This window comes from Euprymna scolopes, chromosome 15 (assembly GCF_053919585.1).
Source record: "Euprymna scolopes isolate OS-2025 chromosome 15, ASM5391958v1, whole genome shotgun sequence".
Classification (NCBI taxonomy): domain Eukaryota; kingdom Metazoa; phylum Mollusca; class Cephalopoda; order Sepiida; family Sepiolidae; genus Euprymna; species Euprymna scolopes.
Window position 1 is genome coordinate 71,718,543 of NC_136496.1, and position 26,256 is coordinate 71,744,798.

General features: G+C 30.9%; 1 protein-coding gene across 7 annotated transcripts in view; it reads right to left on the minus strand.

Moving 5' to 3' along the window:
- Positions 1–1,825: 1,825 nt before the first annotated feature.
- The window catches only part of LOC145293895 (coiled-coil domain-containing protein 73-like), a 278,863-nt gene continuing 254,432 nt past the window's right edge, over positions 1,826–26,256 (minus strand). For all 7 annotated transcript variants that reach the window (XM_080140665.1, XM_080140667.1, XM_080140666.1 and 4 more), the window contains 2 exons: positions 20,362–20,473; positions 1,826–2,175 (listed from right to left, as the gene is read on the minus strand). In XM_080140665.1, the coding sequence (XP_079996791.1) occupies positions 2,120–2,175; positions 20,362–20,473 (168 nt within the window). In that variant the 3' untranslated portion in view covers positions 1,826–2,119. The remainder of the gene's footprint in view (positions 2,176–20,361; positions 20,474–26,256) is intronic.

Genomic DNA, 26,256 nt, shown 5'->3' on the forward strand with positions numbered 1-26,256 from the left:
ATCTATTTTATTTTTACTTTCATCATATTTTGCTTTGGTTTTGATACCCCCAAATTCGAAGTTATCTCTTTACAACCCTTCCTTTTCATAACCTATCATACTTTCATAAATCAGAGTCCATTTTCTGTAGGCTGTTTTTGAACCCAGTCAACGACGGGTACTTTTGCTAGTATATATATATATATAAATTCGTATTCCTGTCTGTTTGTTTGTTTGCTCACAAGTTGCTTAATATATACAAAAATCCATTAGTTTATCTTATTATTCATTCCTATATATACTATGATTATTGCAAAATATAAGATTAAAGAGGTGACGTCATTTACATATTACATTAAGGAAAATCGACTATTAGATAGCGGTGTATTAGTTATTGTTTATAGTGAGAGAATTATTTTAAGTGTTCTATTTAAGTTTATTATTTAAATTTGATTTATATTGGTAACATATTTAATTTAATTTATTTTACCGACATCGATTGTTTTTATGAATCGGTTTGAGTTAGTTCCCTTTTTTTTGTTTTTTGTTTTCTTTTCGGCATATATTAAAACTAAAAACTTTCAAGCATTATTTTTGGAATTAGTTTAAATAAAATAATTTCCGTGATTTTGCAATTAACGTTGTGGTTCAGTGAATTTTTATTTTAAAATAAACAAACAATTCAATTCAACTACGATTCTTTATTTAAAACAAAAACAAAAAAACTTTAATTTACGTTTTTTTACCAGTTTTTTTTTTTTTACTCTTTACATTTTTTTGACTTTGTAACTAATTTTTTTTTGGTACTTGTACAGTTTAATCAAGACATTAAAAAATGAAAATATCGAAAAAAAAGTTATATTGTACGTATCCGTTTTGACAGAAGATCTCCGAAAAACAATTTCACTTAATTTGATCAAGTAGTTTTTTTTTACAGCGGAAAAACATGTTTTTATGAGAGCACTTTGAAGGCAGGCATCTTGGATTTGTTTTAAATTTTTGTTTGAATTTTAGAAACGACACCCCCTCCCCATCTTTAATAACTAGCTTTTCTTCCTGAAAATTGAACCTTTTGCTCGGCATCATAACAAATTGTTTTTTCGCTGAAAATAAAAAAACTACTTGATGAAATTAAGTTAAATTTTTTTTCAGAGAACTTCATTCCATAACAAATACGTACAATTTAAACTTCTTTCGATATTTTCATTTTTTAATGTATTCACTAAACTGTACAAGTACCTCTTTTTTTTTTTTCTTTTAATAACGCAATAAGTCATAACTCATCATTTTTATAACACAAACATTCGGTTAACACAAATTCTACTTTGGTATTTTTGAAACTGAATTATTTACAGTTTGTTTTCGTTGCAACAGACTATAAAGACAATCTTTCTAGACTGAGGTAGCATAAAAGAAATTCGCTTAAACTGGAATATAGTCATAAAAGGTGCTCAATATCCAGAGAATAACTTCTTTTCGTATCCCTTCTGCCGAAATATCTGATGGAGAGTTTGCCACATACTTCTTTTTTTTTGGGGGGGGGGGTTACATTTTCATATTTTCATTTGTTCTTTTATTTTTGAAATTTTTGTTGGGGTAACAATGGAGTTGACATATAATAATGAAAAACTGCTCAATATTTGTAGTATAGCAGGTGTGGTCAAACCGAACTTCATGTTGACCCTGACAATGCTGAGTATTCATGCTAGTATATATATATATATATATATATATATATATATATAATGTTAATTAACTCAGCTTAAATATAATAATAGCTATTCATAGATCAAAGAATAAAATTATGTTATAAAATAAAAATTTATAAAAGTGACAAAAGGCAAAATGAAATGTTTTATGCATTTCATTAACTGCATAAGAAAATTACATTTTATTTTAAAGCTGAAACGTTACACTCGTAAAAAAGAAAATATAAGGATACCTTCATGGGTAGGTACATTTATAATTAGGTTTATAGATTTAGTATATTTTCTGTCAAAACGTGGCCTTCAGAATTTGAAGGATACAATAGTTCACTTGTGTTATTTGAAGACATTTTATGACTTTAGTACTTACAATTGTTGAAACGATAGTCGCTCAGATATTGTTATTTCTTAACAAACTGAAGTTTCGGGTGAAATTATTCAGCTTTTTTGTCTCCTGGTTCATTGGGATTTCCGGCTGGATCTTTATTCACTGGATTTGTAAGAAAAATAGAATGATTTAAATTAGTAAGATAAAAAAAGAAATTTACTGTGATAAAAAAAAACAAAAAACGAAAATATAAAGACGGTGCATTCTATACAGACTTTTGGCTAAGAGCAAAGTGTAGTAACTTCTGATACCATACTTTATCTTTTTCTGTCCTCAAAGAATGAGAAATTCTTCTAGACTGAGGTAATTTTTTTCTGTCCTTCTTTATTGGAGAACTGAATTTTTTCTACATTAAAAAAAAATCTGACCTTGTATTTAACTCTGCCCTTGTGGAGAGGAAAGCAGTATTTATTCCCCCCCCCCACAGCGGATAGATTAGACACTATGATTGGAAAATGGGATTAAAAAGCCTGAGCAGCTCCATCAGCATTCTCCAGTAGGGGCACCTCTGGTGATTAGCAATAAACTAACCCGTTCTCATAGATAGAAAGCAAGGCCTAAGAGGGTGGGTCTCCTATAACAGCAACAAATACCGTAATCAACAGGGAGAAAGCTATTTCGGAAATTATCTAAACTCAAGATTTTGATGCTGAGGTAAAACCCCTAGCGGTGAAATGTACCAGGTAAGTATGAATCATAGAGAAGCAAGTAAATAAGAAATTAAAAATTTCTTATGATGTTTGTTGCCAATTCGAGCCGTCTGTTTATAGAATTAAAAGTTTAGCAGAATCAAATACAATCAAAACCTTAACTTATGGAAAAAATGAGTTTGTGCAGTTAAATTTTAAGGTACTTGTTTCTAAGTAACTTTCAAAAAGAATATTGTTGCCAAATGTATGTGTCTCATTAGCCAATTGGCATCCTGTATAAATTTTCTTTTTGCTTTGCATGTGTTTCTAATACTAATAAGTGCTAAAAGATAATGGTTAATACAGTGGTTATAATGGTTACCATTCATGAAATAAAAAAAATTGAATAAAAACACATGAATTTGAGCAACAGCAAATAACAGCTGAGTTTCTCAGGTCCACAAATAGTCAGTCTTCTTTGCGATAGGTTTATCATCTCTTGAGATCTCACTAGGATAGTTGTGCATAAGCTGTCATGGTTTGGGACATACTGTAAATCATGAAAGAATCTGGCTGACTCCAAACAAAGTAAACATTATATGAGTAAGAACATGATATATTTAATAATGCAATTTTACTTCATGATAACGAAATGAAATTTCACTGCCATTGCACACAAAACTCACTTCTTCCATTGCTTCCAACGTAATAGGTGTACAGAAACTAAAGTTGCCTTCAGGACTGCCAGCAATCATTAACCCTTATACTTGCATGTCCTTTTGGCCTGGCTAAGTGGTGACCACCTTGTAAAAAACCCCCCAGAAAACTGAGTAGTTGATCACAGTAGGTGAAGTAAGGTGTAGCTTCCACTTTAAGTATGTGTGTGTGTGTGTGTACGTGTACATTAGATATGTATGATTCTGCTTAATATTATGTCTTGTTTTCAATCAGCGTTTCCACATTTTCCCTTCCAACTAATTTGCTGTTTGGTAACGTCTCCAACTACTACTACTACCCCTGCTACTACTGTTGTTGTTACTATTTTTGTTGTTGTTGAGGAGGAGGAGGAGAATCGTTCAATAAGGTTATAGTTGGCATTCGTTTCCCCAATATCTTTCTATTAAGAATTCTTTCTAGTAGGATAGCAATTGCAAGTGAAAATGTTTCTGTGGAACGAACTGGATTTAAACGTGACACATCTAGGTTGTCAGTCTCTGTTATTAACCACTGAGTCAACATCCCTGCTGCTGATGATGATGATGTTTTTTTTAGATGGTAGTCATAATCTCTCACCTGGCGAAGATGATTACATCAGCTAGTCCATATAAATATGTTGTGGAGATTGGATTGTTTAAGTTGGAGCCTTGTGCCTGCCTTGGGTATTTTCCCTTTTTCAAATTACATCTCATTATATCTCAACTAGTGCATCCATGTATGAACAAGTTAATAAGCCTTCTCTTATTCTAATCAGTTTGCACAACATCTATTGAAACAAATTGTAGATTACCTTCGATCAGTTATTAATGGGATAATTATCTTCATCCAGAGAAGTTTATGGTTCACTGCTGGTTTATGAAGATTCTAAACACCAGTAGCTTACACTACGTTACTTGCGTTAGTTGATACTAGTAGCGGTGAAGACTTCTGGAGTTTTTGGCCCTTGTTCAATTTTGTTCCTTCATAAATTGACAGAATTATGTCTCATTTAAATTGTGAAATGGAAAAGCAGTTAGAGTGTCTCACTGGTGGTGTTGCTTTGTTGTTGCTCAGCATCATTCATGATGATTTTGTTGGCATTCGTTTCCTCAATATCTTTCTATTAAGAATTATTTCTAGAAGGATATTAGGTACTCATGGGAGGGACCACATGAAGGTTGTCAATGCCCCTAAGTTAAAGTGTTTCTGCAGAATGAACTGGCTTCGAAATTGGCGCAATGAGGTTGTCAGTCTGTGTTATTAAACACTGAGCCATTATCACCTCTCTGATGTTGTTGCATGGATATACATGGGGATACCTGGCCATAATTATGGTTTGAAGGAGGGGGAGTAGTCACAGAAATGTTTTACTCTTTTATTTTAGAGAGAAACAATACATTTTATGAAAAAGCAAACTTTTAAAATAATTACTAGTTGGGTCACAACCATTATAACTATTTGTTTCATTTAGATTTCATAAAGTGTGATATATCTGGTAAATAATTCTTCTTGCATAACTAAAAATAACAAATCTTTTGTATTATGGAAGTAAAAAGACTTATTATTTTGCTATCTAATTTACGTACGTGTTTATGGTGTGTACAAACACACTATGTACATTTGCTGGAAAGTGAGTGCCACTCTTTCAATATAAGCTCATAGAGAGTCTGATTAACAAATAGTCTTCTTATATTTCCAGCTTTATTATTATTATTATTATTTGTACTCATTAGTTCTTCCACAGGCCGTCATAATCAGAGATTACTTACTCACAACAACCGGTGATGTTCCCTGATAACAAGTCTCCCCAGATTTCCAGTACTCTCCATTTCTTTCAATAACCTTTATCTTATCAAAGAACCTACTGTTGATTTTATACACCGGGCTCTTCTGCTTGTGTGGTGATAAAACTTTTCAAATACACTTGTGATGTTACGCTGCATAAGGGTATTAACTTTGGTCAAAATCAGATTATTCCTTCTTTAATTGAATTTTTTAAATCATAGATTTTCCATACTTATTGGTGGTATTCCAATACAAAACCTATCTTAAAACACTCCCAGACACATAAAGTACATTTGTGGAAAATTAAAAAAAAAAATCGATCCACTGATTTCAGAATCCATAGGGAACTCACACATACACAGACACACACACACACACACACACACACACACACACACACAAAATACCTTTTATATATATAAGTAGAGATAGAGATATTGTCTTACTGAATATATAGAAAAAGCTTTAGGGAAATAAACGTTGATGAACTACTGGATGCTTCCATGACCACTATTTATCATACTTTTATTTCATTAAAAAATCCATTAACTTTGACATATCTGTTTGGACATTTTTCTTGCATAACTAAAAGTAATAACTCTTTACTCCTGTATTATAGAAGTAAAGAGACTTATTATTTTGCTATCTAATTTACTTACGTGTTTACCATGTGTACATTTGTTGAAAAGTGAGTGTCACTCTTTCCCTATAGGCTCATAGGGACATTAAGAAGTATTAGAAAGTGGTTGAATCAACATAAAGTGAGAGGGCCAAGAGAAGTACATAGTTAAGAGAGATGAGGTATTCGTTTGGTTATTTATAAATTACAGTTAATTAGAACGATTAAAGCAAATTTTCTTTCAAACAAAATTAAATCCCAGAACTAAATTATAATTTAGCATGTATTTTTAATAATGTATCTTCAATTTGTATTAAAGTATATATATAAAAAAGACTTAGGAGAAACAACATTGATTAGTTCACATCTCTATATAAAGTCAGCTATGTGTATATATGTTTATATATTTGTATGTACAGTTCTAGACTAATTAACTGATAGGCATAAAAGTGCGTAATGTAGTCTATATTTAGTTTGATTTAGTTTTATACAATGGGAATAGCAGACCTTTGTGAAAATACTGATCTCTCCAATTTTTATAAAATTTTAACAATAGGAATTTAATTAATAAATATTCACCAAATTCAGTTTCAGTGGAATATTTAAAAACTTTTTTTATATATTGGATTTTATATGCACACAACCTCTAATTTAACAATTAAAATAGTTTAGATTTGTTTTAAATTCGATTCATAATCATTAGGCAATAATTATAAGCAGGATTCCCTGAATTTCAATTTCTTCTTAAGATCTCCTAAGTGTTAAATTTTAGACATTTTCTAGAATCAAAATAATGTAGCGGATTTTGGTCAAAATTTGAATAAGGATTCTAGACATAAGATTTATTATTATTATATCTTGATTTTAATATTCATAAGAAGGCATAAAAGTGATACAAATCTGTTCTGTTAAGAAATTTCTTCCAAAATCATAGGAAAATAATTAAATATTTCATTATTTTATATATACAGATTTCGAACAGTTTGACAAGTTTTCTTCTATTTTCTGTTCCACCATTTAATTTTACTGTTTATAGTTTTAAAGTGATTGGGAAGCATTTAAACTGATTATAGTTATTAATCAAGTTCCTGAGTGACACCCATGTTATTGGGTTACGACTTATTTAAAAATACACAGACGTACAAACAAAGTACTTTTATGTATATTAGTCATTCGCAATCGAGCACTTTAATGAATTCTTTTCACTACATCCTTACACACTATATATATATGTGTGTGTGTGTTTGAATTCATTCATAACATATCATAAAAATAAAAATAACGTGTGTGTATATATATATATATATATATATATATATATGTATGTTATTTGTTTTTGTTTTTGCAATACGTTATGAATGAATTTAATTATTTACGAAAGTGCATTTTTACCTTAATGCGAGTTGGGAATAATTTTCCCCTTAAACAATTTGGTACCCCCACATCGGGGAGCGAAAGTATCATAATTTAAAATTAAATAAAACTTTATTAAATCATCAAATTAATAAGAAAAATACCTATTTAGATCAAGACATTCCGACACCTAATGCTTCTCACCAAAGGAGGAGAAAATAGCCAGGTTTATATACGCAAATAAAACTTCCGAGATTGCTCATTTTTATCTTTATTCATTTCATTTATATAAGTATTAGGAAGATTCTACCCAGACATTTCACTTACATTATACAATACTAGCAAAAATATGCGAGCCGAGAAAGTCTGTGCTTGCTAGTTCCAATAATAGACTCTATTAGCATGACTTTATATCTCTGATTACATTTAACAATGATGTTGGAGAACATTTGTCAGACTGGTTAATCAATCATCTTCTTAATGGCGGAAACAATTACAGCCAACAATAAATAAGCTCACCTCTTCTCTCTCTCTCTCTCTCTCTCTCTCTCTCTCTCTCTCTCTCTATATATATATATATATATATATATATATATATATATATATATATATATATATATATATATATATATATATATAAAATAAGAATTACAGTTAAGTTTACCAAAATGATCCAAGATGGCAAAACTAAAGTAAATTATAAATATTAAAGAATTAAGATTTATAAAGTAATCTCAACCAGATGTAAAAGCTCGATAAAACCAAATAGGAGATAGAGCTTATAATAAGAACTATGCAAGCAAAATCCGATCCCGCATTTTGCTAAATCCTACCCTCTGATGAGAAGGAAAGTATTTCTTCGAAACTCCATGGATTAAGGACTATCCACTTATTTAGTGTTTCCTTTTTAAAATTAAATATGTTTTTAACTCTTTTTCAAAGTGTTTTATTAACTACTTGTTCTTATATATATATATATATATATATATATATATATATATGAGTATCAAAAATGTAATTGTCTAGTTTAGATGCTTGAAAATACCATAAGGTTGAAATAAATTATTGCATTGACAATTATGTAATGTTATATTTTTATATATATATATATATATATATATATATATATATATATATATATACACACACACACACACACACAAAATGTAAGTTTAGTAAACATAAGTAAGGTAATAATTCAACTTGTGTTCAAAACAAAAATACAGAAAAATCTTTAAATCTTATGACGTAATATACCCATCACGGAACAAAGATGTCATCCTCCCCTGAATCACATCAATTGATCAAGTTTTTTTAACTAAGAAAATTAAATTTTATTAGGAAACGAGGCACTATGTTTTGATTCGTCATGTTTAATAAATAAGAGGAAGACAATTGACTTCAAAACAATCAAAATCAAAATGACTTGTAATGGCTACACTTTCCCATTAAAATCGTCCCAAAGCATAAAAAGATAATTTTCTACTTGATCAGTTTACGCAATTTCTGGAATGAGACATTTTCACTCCATGGTTTTTATTCAATTTAGTTTTTTTTTTTTAAATAGATTTAATTTTAAATAAGCATTCAATTGTGTAATGTGAGATTCGAACCCTGAAAGATACCATAAAATGTTAAAACTGAAAGCAAATGCGCCATCCACATGGCTACTAATCAAACCAAAATATTCTATTTTTTATAATGTATTGAAACTGTTTATAAGTTTGGGATAGAAATACAAATTTCACATGAAAATAGTTTGATTTGATTGTCTAAAATAAATAAAGGAACATAAAAATGTTTCATTAAAAAAACTATGAAATACATTTAATAATCTAAGAAAAGTCTTGTATTTTTATGTTTATTTATTATTCTTATTGATAGTGAAAACGTTCAGAAGTATTTTATTCAGTCAATGTTATTTTTACATATTTTTCCTTTTGGATAATGAATTTCATAAAAGATGCAAGAACTTCTGACATTAGTAAAGACATCGAAACGATGGTGCTCATTCCAAATCAGTGTTTTGTTTGGCTCTTAGACCAACCACTTAACTGTGATGTAGCAACACGCATATATGCAACTTTGCTTTATCTATCTATCTATCTATATATATATATATATATATATAGCCTTGGAAGTTTTTTTAACTTTTAAAATTATATTAAAAAAATCTATTTAATTTTTATATTTTTTTTATCATTCATTGGAAAACTATTTAGTCAGTAATCACCTATAGTCATTGCATCAATTTGCTCTCTCGAATTTACAATAGTTCTAATGCTAATTTAAGAGATTATCACTTGTTTACCATGAAAAACTATTTTTAGGATTTAAAAACAAAACCATATATTAAATCATGACTCCCCATATATATATATATATATATATATATATATATATATATATATATATATATATACCCACGGGGTGTCCCACTTAAAACTAGCCCAAAAAATGTAGTCGAGAAGAGAAACATTCTTTTATTGTTTAAATTACATATAGTGTTATAAAAGATGCTGAAAGTGCTCCCAATTGACATCCATGCATTTCTGGACACATTTAACAACGTTTGCAAATATTGCTTGTAGATCTTCTCTGGTGATTCTCCTGATAGCGTTGGTAATGTTCTCCTTTAATTGGTCTAGATTGTGAGGATTGTTTGCATAAACTTTTTGTTTTAAAGTCCCCCAAAGATAAAAATCACATGATGACAAGTCTAGGGAACGTGGTGGGCATAGCCCTTTGCTTATTGTTCTCTCTTCCATAAACATGTCATGAACTCATGTCAGTGATCTGTGAGATGTGTGGTTGTAAAAAGAATTGCATTTTGTCTTGTGGTGTCAGTTGGTCGTTAAGAGAAAGATTAGCGAGATCGAGTTACTTTTAAGTGGGTCACCCTATATATATATATATATATATATACTAGCAGGATTACTCTGTGTTGCTCGGGCTATAATAAACAAAATAGAAGATGGTAGAAAAAGTGTGTGTAACATGTTTATATTAAAACTTCTCTCTACCTGTCTAAATCTGTCTATCTTTCCTGCTTCCTTGTTTTTCCACATCCATCTACACCACTTCTTTTCTCTGCCCATTTCTTTCTCTTATTTCAACGAATTGGAAATAATAATAATCTAAGTCATTCACTTCTACTGTTATATAATGAAATAGCAGAGAGACTAACGGGGAAACCTGATGTTGCCTGGGATTGAATGATGATCAACGAATGTTTCACACTCACATATTTTTATTGTCATCGAAATCGGTGAAATTGCCATTTTTTTTCAATCAAATCATGATTGCCTGCTCTAGTTGTGTACCTATCGCGGCACACCAGGACGAAGATTCACATATCTCCCCGCAGTGACTTAGTCCACAATACATTATAGTGTATATCACACTGTAGAGAACCTACTGATGATTTCATAAAATTATTTTTATGTAAAAGTTTAAAATGAAACGTCAAGTATCATGGTTCACTTATGCTTTAAACAGAAACCTTCAATTTCGAACATGCTCCTGTCATATCAAAGAACCTACTGTTGATTTTATATGCCTGTTTGTGTCCTAATAAAACTTCTCAAATGCATTTGTGATGTTAGGCAGTATAAAAGTCAAATGGTCAAAATCGCCTGCTCTTTCTGTCATTGGATTTTTCGATTATCAATACCTATTGAAGACATTCTGAGGCAAAGCCTATCTAAGAACATTGCTGGAAACAGAAAGTACATTTGTATGAAATTTCATAAAAATCAGCCTAGTCGTTTCCGAGTCCATAAGGAACTCGCTCTCTCTCTCTCTTTCTCTCTCAAACACACACACACACACACACACACACACACACAAATACAGTTTCTTTTATATAATAGTAGCTAACATTGGAAATAACTGAAAAACCATCCCCCTCTGACAAAACCTATCCCAGTTGACCCTTAAAGAATGAATAATAATTTTTAAATTTTAGATATTGTTCATCCAGGGTAATGATGATCAAGAATATACCAACTTTATGGGTGTTTGTTTTGTAGTTTTTTTTACCTCTAGTTCGATATACACACAGAAAACTGCCCTTTATATATATCTATATATATAAAAATGTAATTCTTGGTTCGTTAAACATCGATAAACTATATTTCTACATTACCAATTTAATCAAAATTTTCAGAAAATCTATCTGTAAAGTCAATGAATGCTTGCATGTTATTAAAATAATTTAACATTGCGAATTATAAAAATATTAATTAAAATATAAATATTTTTCATAAGTCTTTTCTGCGAGACTGCCTGGTTTTATTTCCGGTAACTTCCGTTTCAACTACTCTCGAATTACAAGATAAGTAAAAAAAAAAAAAAAGAAAAAAAAAAGTACTCATGCAGAGAGTGATCCGTGCTGAAATAATAACGTTATTATTTAAAAAGCCATTCTTAACATGGGGAGGGGAGGGTGTTTTGTACCTATTCTGTACTTTAACCTTACAATTGAATAAAAAAAACATATCATAAAACTTTAATTAAAAGTGGAAATATGATTTAAAAAATAGCGTGGATCACTCTCTGCATTAGCACAAAAAAAAAAAAAATCCCATATTTTTTAAATTTAAATTCATTTATGTATCTTACCAATTTTTTAATTTTAAATATCTTAAGCCTCTTCACTCATGAAACATTACGTTTTAATTGTTTAGTTTCTTTCACGGCATTGTTTACATAAAAAAGTTTGTTTTAACTTTTTCTAAACTGTTTCATTTTTACGACATGCTTCAGCGTATTATAAACACTCCAACCTCCCCATGTTAAAAACGGCTTTCAAATTAAACACGCCCTTCCACAAACCTCGAAAGCCATTCTTAACATGGGGAGGTTGGGGATGTTCATTCCGAAAGCCGTTTTAACATGAGGAGGTTAGGGTGTTTATAATATGCTGGGGCGAGTCGTAAAATTAACAAAGTTGCTATTTATTATTTATTGCAAAAATTGCTTGAAATTTATTTATTTGACAAAAAAATCTTGACAATTCAAAAGAATGTTTAAAATTATTTGTTTGAAAAAACCCCCCCAAAAAACAAACTATTTTATAAAAGTCCAATTTTGCTTTCATTTCAAAATTGTTTTCTTAAAATTATATTTTTTTACGCAAACTTTTCAATCAATGTTTTTACAATTATATTTCGATTCCCAGTAAAAAAAACAAAAATAAAAAACAACCCACTTCTCCGTTAAAAAAAACAAAACAATCATTTAAATTAATTTGTTGTTGGCCTTTCAAAGTTGCTTTAATTAAAAAAAAATGTATAAAATTATTTGTTCAAAAACACACACACACACACACAAACGAAAAAATAAACAAACAAAAAAAAACTAATAAATGTTTTGCTTTAGTTTTCAAATGGCGCTCGCCCAGTTTAAATAATTATGAATATGTCATTTCAATTTTCTGTTTTTAATTAAAAAAAAATGTTCCATGAAAAACTTTCCCGTTCTCATTAATTAAATCGAAACATTTCCAATTAAACAATTATGGATATATGTTCTTTTTCACTTTCTTTATTTACTTTTTTTCATAGTTCTTTCCGGAAGTTTAATTTTTTTGTTTTTTTTTTCGAACAAATAAATAATTTTAAACATTCGTTTGAATTGTCAAGATTCATTTTCTCCAGTAATATCAGTTTACCAAGTTTCTGGAAGTAATAAATGATAATTTTAGTTTAATTTAACGTTTCCGGAAGTAATAAATGTTAATTTTGGTAAATTTATTCTTTCCCTTTCCGGAAGCAATCGTTCGGCCATATAATGATGTCTCCCCTAGATTTGGATAGCAAGTGCGTGAAAAAAATGGTATCTCCAATTTCAGCAATAAAGGGTAGGAGCACCATTTTATTCATTGTTGATTTATTCAAACAGTCCTTTGGAAAATAAATATTTAAAATAAAGTGGGGTTCTCCTTGGGTGTGAGTTCCATGGCGACCAGCAGAATTATTTAATGGTCGCTTCCTTAACCCCCCGCCTCTTAGTCAAGGCTAACTCATGCGCACGTAACATTTATCATTTATTTACTTACGTTGCCTTTCGCACTTTCACAAACATTATTTATTTACGTTGGCTTAACTCTTTTCATGAATAAAAAAAGTAACTAAACCTGAATTTGTCACTTTTACAAACATTTATTTATGTTGGCTTAACTCTTTTTATAAATATTTGAAAAAAGTTTTACTCTTTATGAATATTAAAAGAAAAAAGTTACTAAACATTTATTAATAATTTCTCACTTTTACAAACATTTGTAATTCATGTATTTACTTACGTAAATACTTTTCATGAATATTTAAAAAAAAAAAAAAACTAAACCATGTATTGATAATTTCTAAATTTTACAGACATTTTTAATTTACATGAGTTGATACATTTTTGGGTAAATATTTACATTTAGGTCCACTTCCACAATTTCCTTTTTTAAATGACGACTTTTATTAATAAATGAATCTACTTCTCTGCAACGGGTACTGAACCTCTCCTTTTTTTTTTTTTTTAAATAGTATTTTCGGGTGGGTATGCTGACAACAAATATCAGTTAAATTTTGCAGTATTTTTTTACCCCACCCCCTCCAAAAATGGTGTTTATTCCGGAAGCTGTTCTTAAAATGAGGAGGTTGGGGGTGATTATAAGGTGGACCTAAAAAAAAAAATACCAAGTTTTTTTAAATGATTAAAATAATTTCTCACTTTTACAAACATTTTTACATGTGCACATAAGCAACTATTTTTTTATTAACTTCTTTTTACTTTTTTATTTAAAAATTAGTAAATTTCAGTGAATAGAATAGTAAATCATTTATCATTAATATGTGTTTTTGGTTTTGTGTTGAATGAAACTTTTTTTTTTCATTACAACAATAATGAACCAATTTAAATCTTCCGGCATGCGTTTAAGGGTTACGAAATTATCAATAGATTGTTTAGTTCCAACGTCAGTAAATAAAAAAATGTTACGTGCGCATGCATTAGCCTTGACTGGGGGGTGAGGGCTAAAGGAGCGACCATTAAATAATTATGCTGGTCGCCATGGAACTCAACGCCCAAGGAGTACCTAAAGTGGCACTTATGTTATCGTGCTATATTTTAAAATAGTATTTTCACACTAAATTCAAATTTTACAATATCTTTTTCTTTTATTAATTTGTTAGGTGAAAGTACAGATAACCCGGTCGGTTTCTAATGTGTGGAAAATCTAGCTCCCGAAAAAAAAAAGGGTACTCTGGGTAGTAATAAAAAATTAAAATTGCCTCAGTCTCGAAAGATTTCTTCTCTACTGAACGAGGAAAAAAACGGTGAAGTGTAATTCACTTGTTTCTCTCCCCCTCTCTCTTTCTCTCTTAATCTCTCAATCTATCTTTCTCTCTATATCACCCTCTCCATCTCACTTTGAGCCCCTTTCTCTCTCTAACTCCCTCTATCTTTCTCTCCTTTCCTCTGTCTCGCCCTTTCTGTTTCTAACTCTTCTCCTCTCTCTGTCTATCTATCAATCCCTTTATCTCTCTCTCTATCTCCTTCTCTTTCTCTATTTTCCTCTCACTTTCTTTTTTCTATCTATATATCTTCCTCTTTATCTGTCCATCTCTAATCCCTCATCCTATTTTAGTCTCCTAAATTAATTACAGTGAATAAGGCATTGTCAAAACATGGATAAATCCTATTTTAGTCACCTAATTTATTGACTGTGAGAATAGAAGTTATTTGGAAATTACTGCTACCTTGAACAGCACCAGAAGTAACTGGCAAAACCTTTCTAATTAAATTGATTTTGGCAGCCATTCGGTAACAAAATGACATAGCCTTAGCCCTTGCTGCATGAGGAATACCTGCGACCTTGCTGCCAAGTAGAAGAATTATTTATTCTACTTTGAAACATTCAATTTTTCAAAAATCTCATTTCGACATCTTCAAAACATCCAATATGGGGAAAAATATTGCAGAAATGCAAACTTATTGTTTAGGATGAATGCACGCAAAAAATCACTTGAGGCTCTTGGTCGATCCTTGCAAGATTTGCATGGCAATGTCAGACCATTTGGGAATGCAGTAATATTGCTTGCAGGAGATTTCAGACAAATGTTACCTGTTATCCTTCAATCAACACCAGCAGATGAAATAAGTGCTTGCCTCAAATACTCTACTTTTTTGTGTCATGTGAAGACATTAAACTTAACTCAAAATATGCATGTCCAATTGCAGACCATTCGATCAGCACATAAATTTTTGCATCACTTGTGGAAAATTGGGTACAAAAAAGTGCCAGCTGATCAGAGATAAGGACAAAATTCTTTGACTTTTAACTTCTGTAATTTTATTACATCAAAAGAATAGTTAGTTTAAAAGATTTTTGCAGATATTCAAATTATAAGAATTCCACTTTACTGAGTGAACGAGCTATTCTTGCAGGTCAATACAAAGACGTCCACGCTATTATTCAATGTAAAATTCCAAGTGAGGTAGTCAAATACAAATCCATCAACACTGTTGTGAAAGCAGATAAAGTGGTTAATTATCCAACAGCTATATTTGCCAGGGATGCCACCACATGTATTGCAACTGAAATTTGGCATACTAGTTATCATGTTGTGAAATATAAACCAATCCAAGCTTTGCAATGGCACATGGCTTGCAGTAAAAAAAATTAACAAACAATATCATAGAAACAACAATCATAACAGGACTTTTTACAAATGAATATATCTTCATTCCATGCATTCCTATGATTCCACCGGATACATCATTACACTTTAGGAAATTGCACTTTCCAATGTTATTGTCATTTGCAAAACCATCAACAAAGCACAGGGAACAATCTTTACAATCGTGTGGCTTACAGTTACACACTGACTGTTTTTTCACATGGACAATTTATGTTACGTATTCAAGAGTCACCAGAAAATCTCTAAATCAGCTAAGAAAATGGAACAACAAAAACTGTGCACCCATACGAAATGGAAAATTATAACCTATAAGAAACATGCTTTTTCTCATTTTGGAACTTTTTCCATTGCGCCAATTTGAGCCATAGCAACGCGTGGCAGGGTACAGCTAGTGTATATATATATATATATATATATATATATATATATATATATAGTCACCCACATACATTACTGTATCACAGCTCATCAGTGTGGCTAGACAAGCAACTACTTCAAGCCAGCATCTAACCCCGACCGCCCATATGACGGTCAAGGCTTTGAACCATTATGCTAAACGGCAGCTGCTGTGTGGGTAATGAATTAACGATGTTTTGACATCGTCCGAATACCTAAGCTCAATTTGTTTACACAAAGAGCATCGTTTCAGGGCTACTCTGCATTGCCTTGAACCATATCCCCTATTAGAAGAGAATTTTTTATGTGAAGAGTGAAAAAATAAATCTAAGGAGGCCTCCAGGGCCTACTGAAAGCGCCATCTAAAATTGGTGATGTCTCCATAGCATTACTGAAACTAAGTTTTTTCTAAACTCTTTCTTTGTATAGAAATAACAATTGTTCAGAAATGATAACTTAAATCTGGTTTTACTGTCTTTCAAGATTAAAAATAGTGTTTAATTCTTGATAACATGAAATGATATAAATAACCCCCAAAGAATGAATCTTTTTTTTCTAAATTTTAGATATTATTTTTGTGATTATGCTGATTAAAAATTTATCGACTTTTTAGAGATCTGTTGTGTATTTATTTTTGAAGTATACATATATAGAGAGTAATTGTCTGTATGTACATCCAGCTAAAACTTAAAAAATACGCAACAAATCCCTACAAAGTTGATATATATATATATATATATATATAACTACTTCGTTTAGTCACATAAATTAATATATGAAAGTATAACTTTATGCGTAAACTTTAAGTATTTACTTCAACAGTGCTCAATATGTATGGTATGTAGAGCTAGGTAGTAAGTTATAAAATATATATGGCGATTAAGCCTTAATCGCCATATATATTTTATAACTTACTATATATATATATATATATATATATATATAATCAAATGGGATTAAAGAATATGGATGGATTCTTTATATAGACATCAAAATATAAGAAGCTCAACATACAGGGGTAGAGCATAACTATAGAAATAAAGTATAAACAAAATAAGATAAATAAAGATAAAAAATAAATTTATATATACTTATGCCTATTTTATTTTGTCAATACTATATATATATGACATAATTACGTTTACATACCAGTTCCCGTTAGATCACCAAAGTTAAGCAACGTTAAGCCTGGTCAGTACTAAAATGGGTGATCATTTGGGAATTCCAGTTGCTGTATGTGCTTTTCGTATATCTCGACATTGTTTCCAGTCATCCTGTACTTCTCCTTGCCACTGGACTCAAGCAGTGCTGATTTAGGGAGGTACAGTTGGAGATTGTGCAACCCTTGCCTCACATTTGCACACGTAACTATCCTTACAGAAGGTATAAATTGTCTTTCGAAACAGAATGGAGGCAATGATCCTGATGATAATTATATATATATATATATATATTTATTAAACAATTTTTTTGGTTTATGTTTTTTCTGTTTTCCTGCATGCTTAGACTGGTACCAATCAGATTATATGTTCTATGAAAACAATTCATGACTTCCTGAATAAAGAATTTTAGAAAATGGTGGATTACTTTCAAAGTAAACGCCCATCACCTTCCTACACACATACACACATAGACATAACAAAAGATAAAATATATTAAAAATTCTTTTGTCGATCCTGGTTTATGAAGAAAGAAAACATGAACTGTTAACACGTTTTTGCATACAAAAAAAACGAACAGGAGGCATCTCTTTGCAGTCCGTGGGAGCAAATTTGTTTGCAAGGAACCGTGGAGTAGTAGATGAAGTACTTGGTTATACTCCTCTGGGGGCTAAAGGTTCAATTCTCAGATTAATTATGTAATTATGATTACAAATGGCCGGAACAAATCTTCAGCAGAGACATCTCATAGCAATCACCGTTTTCAACATGCACGCGTATTAAGTACGTCTAGGCACACAATGTCATAATTTTCCCATCCATACACATGCAATAAAGGAACTACATTATGTTTCACATGCAGTAATACAACAGACAGACTGGAATGTTCTAGAACATGCGTATATAAGATTTGGCCGGTGAACATCAAATCAGTCCAGGATGCAGTTTTATAAATAAACATCACTGCTGCTTGTTCACAGTGCATACGCCAGACTCTGTCCTTGTGGGACGTTAAATTACCCCAAAATGGCCAAACATTAACACCTCAAAACTTAAAGTAGAAGCAACTCTCCTTGTAAATAATCTCAAGGGAAGATTTGCTGATCTATAATTTGGTTATTCTGATATTGAAGATGACTGGACCACTTTCAAGGAAACTGCACATACTTCATCACTGGAAGTGCTTGGGTCGTCTTAGAGGAAACATCAGGATGGGTTTGATGAGAATGACAAAAATATACAGTGCCTACTAACAGAAAAACACAAGTGTCACAACGCATTTCAGCAAGACCCAAGTTCCACCTCAAAGAAAGAAGCATTTGCAAAAATATCTCAAAGAGATTTTACGATGCTCTCAAAACAAGATATGGACTACAGGCATCTCCACTGTTGAATGATAACATAACAAAGCATGCTAGTATCTTAGATGGGCTGAGCACTTCAACTCTGTACTGTTCTTCTTCAATCAATGATGAGACGATTGCAGAATTTGCACAAATCATTGCCCATCATCTAAGAATTTGATAAATTTGTAAAACAGCTTTCTTGTGGGGAATTCCCAGGTTATGATGGCATACCCTCAGAAATATATAAGACATGTGGTTTTGCACTGTCAAAAATGTTATATGGACTCTTTCTTTTATTCTGGGCAAAGGACCTACTTTCTCAGGAATTGAAAGATGCATCCATACTGCATATCTACAAAAGGAAGGGAAACAGACATATTTGCGACAACTACAGAGGAATCCCTCTTCTTTGCATATCTGGTAAGATTCCTGCAAGACTCCTACTCAATCATTTAACCAAGCACTTAGAAGATAGCCTCCTTCCAGAAAGTCAATGTAGTTTTTGTACAGGGCTTGGTACAGTTGAGATGGTATTTGCTACTCATCAACATCTGGGCAGGAGCTCCTAGAAGCAGCTTATCCTGCCATGAAAAATTTCAAAATAGACTTTGTAGCCTAGTGGGGGATGACCCTTTCTCTTCCCTGCAATCTCTTTCCCACAGAAAAGACATTACGAACCTGTCTCTGTTTTATCGTTATTTTCAAGGCAAGTGCTCATCTGAGCTCCAATCTATGGTCCTCCCTGACCGAACTTTCACGAAAAGCACTTGTCTTACTAAAATCACTATCAATAATTTCCCCCATTCTTTATCTGTGACTTAACGTAAACATAGATTCCATGAAGAAAGCTTCTTTCTTAGAACTACACACCTGTGGAACTCTGTTCTATTTCCCTGCTTTTCAACTGACTACAATATGGTTGTCTTCAAGTCCAATGTGAACAAGTTCTTGATGAGCCGTCTCCTTAAGTAATCCAATTTACCCAATTCCCACTACTAACAATTACTATGACATTTTCCCATTGACTACTGTACACTCATTAACCCTTATCCTTGAATGGCTTCCGGGCCTTAATAAGTGGTGACTCCTTTGTAAAAAAAAAAAAAAAAAAAAAAAAGAAGAAAACTCCAGGAAAAATGTCAGGAACATTGCCAAGACCTGTACATAGCATTTGTTGACTTGACAAAGGCCTTTGACACTGTAAGTCGGATGGGGAAGATCATGGCCAAATTTGGATGTTCTGATAAATTCATCTCAATCATCAGACAATTTCACAATGAAATGATGGCTCATGTCATAGATAATGGAGTGTCTCTGCAGTCAACAGTGGTGTTAAACATTCCTTTCTCTGGGCATACACACAACTCGCGTAAGGGAAATAACTCTATGAAGAGATCAGAGTCACTTCCTTTTAAATGATTAAATTAAAAGATGCCTGTATGTCTTGATTACATTAAATGATACAAATACCTATTAAAAAAATATGAACTTTGTGGCTATTTATTGTGTATTTTTCAAGTTTTAGCTGAACATACAAACATACATTTGTCTTTTAGATAAAAATTAGTATCTGAAAATATGAACAAAATATGAAACATTATACGATAATACCTTCCGTATTTTGTTGTGGTTGAAAACCTTGTATTATTTGAGGATTTTCAGTCATGTCTAAATTCTTCATTTTCTTAGAACCATTATTAACTCGAAACATATCTGTAAATCCCTGTGAAAAGAAACACAATAAATGTTGATTCATTCAATCAGAAAATATAAAAAAGAATGATTAAATATATTTGAATAACATAATTTTGTTTATGTAAACACCAAGAAAAAAAAAAAAAATAAATACTGTCATTCATTGGAAAGGAAGAATCAAATATTGATTTGTTAGATGCTATGCTATTTAGGTCTGAAGTCGAAAATCCGATTGACTTTTCTTAATATATCAAACTAGCAGGGATATTTGGTGTTTTGTGGGACAAACGTTTAACATAATTTCTATTCCCCTCTCTTTCTCCTTAATCCGCTTTCCTCTTCTTCCTCCACACCCATTCTTTCTCTTTTATCCAGCCCATTCCTCTCTATAATTATAGTTATAATACTAGAAGAGAATTCAATCTTGATATTTAATGATAAAAATGCTATTTCAAACTGTAATGTGACAAACGAAAGGATTAAAAAAAAACAGCTAATGAATAAAATAATATCATATTCTTACAATTAAAATAAAATAATTTTTATCATATATAGGAATTTTACAAGCATTATCTGAATGTAGGGAAAACACAGCTTATATATTAAGAAATATGTTTGTTCTTTATATCTTCCAAATAAATCAATTCATTTATTTTATTTGCTTATTTCTACTTAGAAATGTATTTTACTCAAAACATATTAACAATTGATGTAAAACCTTTTTTCAATAATGGTTAATAATTGTGTCGGCTTAAAATATTCAAAATAATATTTTTTTTTTTTAACCGGATCTAAGTTATTTTCCCTGAATCATTATTTGTCAATGAGATAATACACACTTCAAAAATTAAATACCAACTCATGGTGAATTTAGAAACCCGCTTAAATCTATTTCTAAGCAAGTTGAACATATTTGACTGGCATTCCATCTTAGCATGGTTTTCATAATTCTGACGCATTTCTTGTTAGACATCCTCTTACTGGTTGCAGCTATCATTCTCAGACTATTCAACTATGAATCTTCTTTACTGGTTGCAGCTATCAAGTTTCTAAACACATTCAACAAAATAAGTTATCTTTACTTATATATCGCCTATACATATCTCAGCTCTCTTTATCGTTTGCCCTGGAAATACATGTCTATTTCGATTGAGTTTGGCATGATTAATATAGACTTCTCGTTAATAACTACATTAATGCTTTTTCATCCTCTTTTGTGCGTCATTTTCTATACTGTTTCTCTTACATTTGCCTTTAACAAACCTTTTATATGAGAATAAAGGTTTTTATATGTAAATTCAGCCCTTTCTTCATCGTAGTCCTTCTTCTCTTTTTATTCTGGCCGTGTGTGTGCATTCAAGAAAACATACACACTCACACACATCATATAACATGTAATTGCTACTATCGTTGAAACGATTAATCAGAATTGGAATCAGGAAAAAGTTGTGCCTATTTTCTGATACCAAAGCCGATTCTTTTTTTTTTTTACATGGTAGTCACCACTTATCAAGGCCCGGAAGCCACTTGGGGATAAGGGTTATTGCATGTACAGTAATCAATGGGATAATATCGTAGTAATCGTTAGTAATGGAGATTTGATAAAGAGTTTTACTTAAGGGGGCGGTTTATCAGGAATTTGTTTATGTTGGACTTGAAAAGTTGTAGTCAGTTGGGAAACGGAAGAGAGTTCCACAGGCGTGCACTTATAAGAAAGAAGCTTTGTTCATGGAATCTACGTTTTGATTTAGGCACAGATAAAGAATGAGGAAAATTATTGACAGTGGTTTCAGCTAGACGAGTGTTTTTTGTGAAAGATTGGCGAGGGGAGACCAGAGATTGAAGCTCAGATGAGCACTTGCCATGGAAATGGTGATAAAACAAAGACAGGCTCGCAACGTCTCTTCTGTGGTAGAGAGGTTGCAGGGAAGAGAAAATTGTTTATCTTTTCGTTTACCATTACTAATGAAGAAAAATGATAAATAGCTATTGATTTCAAAGTAAGAAAAAAAAATCATTAAATATCATTACATATCACCCTTCAAAAATTAAATATCATTACATATCACCCTTCAAAAAATCATTACATATCACCCTTCCATGTGTATTTTTACATTTTTGAAAATATATGCATATATTGCATGGCTTTTTTTGGTAATCTGAAAAATAATAAAACAAAATAGAACAACTCTACAGCTAAATATTTACAGCTTTAATTGAATCGGAATCTGTAATTGCATTGGAATCAGGAATTTAAAACAGAATCAGTGATTGTATCAAAAGCAGGAAAAGAATTGGAATCGTCCCATCACTAATTGCCATAAAACATAAGAATACACATGAAAAATAAGTATATTTTGCATGTGTATAACAACCGTTCTAATGAAATCATTAATTCAGCAGAAAGACTAAAAAAATACTTATAATTTGAATTGAAATAGCTAAATTAACTCAAAATCAATTTTACTGTCATTATCTAGGAATGCCTCAACTTTGAAATTTAAAAAGAATAAATCAGTTTTATTATTAGATAGTGATGAACAATTTGCAAAGCATTACATAATATAAGTGAATTGTAAAACTATATATCTTTACCTGACAACCTAAGTATCGGCCAATATTATTTGAAGTATTCACGATGAAAACATTGATAATTTTAAAAATATTTCATTGCGGACTATTATCCTCATCTTTTAGTTGTTGTTTCATGACGTTTCGACCAACTATTCCTCTGGCCTTTATCAGGTGGTACCGCAATGGGATAGTAACTCCTAATATCCTAATTGCATTCTCAGCAATTACTGCCTGCCATAGTTGTTGTTGTCTCACCACATTTTAGCCGGCTTTGGGTAGGATTGAAACTGCTACCTTCAGACAATGCTCACCTTTGCATCGTTTTTTCTAAACAAATGTTTAAAAAACATCATACTTTTAGTTTAAAAGATTAATAATACTTTGTGTGTCGAATATATATACATATATATATATATATATATATATATATATATATATGTATATATATATATATATATATATAAAAGCTGTTTATATATATATATATATATATATATATATATATATATATATATATAAAAGCTGTTTAATAAAAAATACTATAAAACTATCTTTCTCAACTTCCAAAAAATCTATATGCATCTAACATTAAAATACAAAGTACATACCATACACATGATGAACATTAAATTATTAATACCAACTAGTAGGACCTGTGGAAATTCCACAGTGGTATATTTCATATGTAATATATTGCTGCTGGGCATTCTGTGGATGCTCAGCATGAATGGAGATCCCGTAATATTATTGTAGCCCTTTTGTTAAAACTGTAAAAGTATTTATTTAAGTAATCTAGTTAATATAGTGTCAGAATAAATCTGGTTATTGCGGCTTATTTCCGATATCCTTATAGGTGTCTGTGACATATTTCCATTGTATGGACCCCCAGTGCAAACGGAAACGTCACAATATCCTTATACCATCTTTAGACGAAACAGATATTACCCTTGGACCCTAGCCAGAAGACCAAGAAGGTATATTTTTGTTTCATGTACGGCTCAAAAGTGACATTATTTTTTTCATTTTAAATGCTTTTTTTTTTACATTGTGTCTTTGGTGATTGGAAGATCTTATTCATTAAAAAGAAGGATAGTAAGTGATAACATACTACGAACATTAAATTAGCGTATCTATATACTAAATAGGATCTCCTGGTTGAATAATTTATAATCTGGAAACTGTGACACACGTACAAACATTAAAAGTACTATGGTATTGAATTGGAAAAGTCAGACGAGTCGCATGATGATGTTCACTCTACACAGGTCTGAATGTTTCTTTCTTATAACTGCCCGCCTATGGAACACTGTTCTGCTGGCTTGCTTCTTGACCGACTACAATATCGTTGCCTTCAAGTCCAATGTAAAGAAGTTCGGAAAAGTCTGACAAGTCGCACGACAATGTTCACTTTACACACTTCCCTCAGCAATCTGCTTTTATGGTGCCTGAAAATTACGTGTGAGATGTGATTTTTCAAGAACTATGCGAGACCATGGGCATTAAAAGACCACAGTCGCCATCTTGGATCTTTTCGGTTTTCCTTCTCAGCCCACAGGACAGACAGACATGAACATGTTTTTGCAGTAAGCCTTCTCCAGTTTCTCCCACAGGAATTAATATAGAAGACTGAAAATAACTGTAATTTAGAAATACGAATAATTGCTCATTAAGTGAAACTGCTTAATGACAAATATAGAATACAAATTACTGCAAATAATACCAAGACTTATGTCGCTTCTACTAACACTATGTTTAAAAAGAGATACAGAAATCACTTGTTCTCTCTCAAAATCGAACCAAATACTGAATCTGATAACACCCTACTTCTTTAGCTAAATATGTTATGGAATTAGTTAAAAATAAAATTCATTATGAATTAAAATGGTAAAGCCAATAAATATATACTTAAGAGAAAAAAATGTAATTTTTGCGCTTGTAAATCCTTCCTTATAGTAACATAATGAGAATTCGATTAATAAAAAGTAAGAAATTATACAAAATTATCTCCATAGAATGAGGTATATGCTAGCCTATTTCAAATCTATATAAATAGTAGCGTGACAATTTTAAGCTACAATTTTTACATGCATTGTAAGCTGTAAAGTGAGAAATATATCTTATTAATGATTTAGTATTTTCAGGAATGTTTCACTGAAATTAATCTTATTAAGGTCAAATATGGCTTTATGCTAACCTTAAACTTTAATTAATAATAACGTAGGAAATACTAAGAATTGAAAAGGGGCGAATCGTAATAAAATTATCCATATTATTCCCTTGAATTAATTAAATAGGGTTGATATGAGGAAATTTCTGGGTCTATATAATTTTTAATATATTGTTCCCTTGACACTCAATATAATTATAACTTAGGCACATAACATAGTGACTCCATCCATCCAGCACGTCTGCAGCCGAAATTGAACTCACTACACATGTTTGTAGCGTAATTCAAATCTTGTTGGTAGCTGAGTACTTGATGCTTCGAAAAATACTAGGTTGAAAAACTGGTGCGGTGTATCCTTGTAGATGGGACTCTCTTAAGCCGTGATAGGCACCCCATCTAGTGATGGTGTCACAATAAAAAATACTCTTGATAGCCCTGGCGAAGCATCAAGTATTCAACTACCATAGTGACTAATTTATAAATATTAATAGAAATAAATTTAAATTAATTGGAATTCTAATGTTCAGTTTGTGTAAACTTCTTGGATCTTGAGCTGAATATAAAAGAAATTTTTTTGCTTAGTATTTACTTAATGTGGTTGGTTTTATAATTTATTTGTTTTAGGTATTTAAAGGTTTTATGGTTAGAAAAATTTAGGGTACCTTAGGGTATACTGGCGTTTTAGAGATTTTTGTTTTTGTTTTTGAAAATTTTAGAAATATTTTGGAGTTTAATTATTAGGTTTAGGTTTTAGAATTAAGATAAATATATAGAAACATAAAGTTTATAATTATATATATATATATATATATATATATATATATATATATATAGAGAGAGAGAGAGAGAGAGAGAGAGGGAGAGAGAGAGGGAGAGAGATAAATGAATAAATACATACATAAATTAAATAAATACAGTAATAATAAATAAATAACAAATAATAATAAAAATAAACTTAGATATTGACAGTAAATAATCATATGTTTAATATACTAATTATGTAAGTATAAGTATACACTCTTTTGGCCTTATTATGATGAAATTTAAAGTAATAATAATTATCCTTTTAT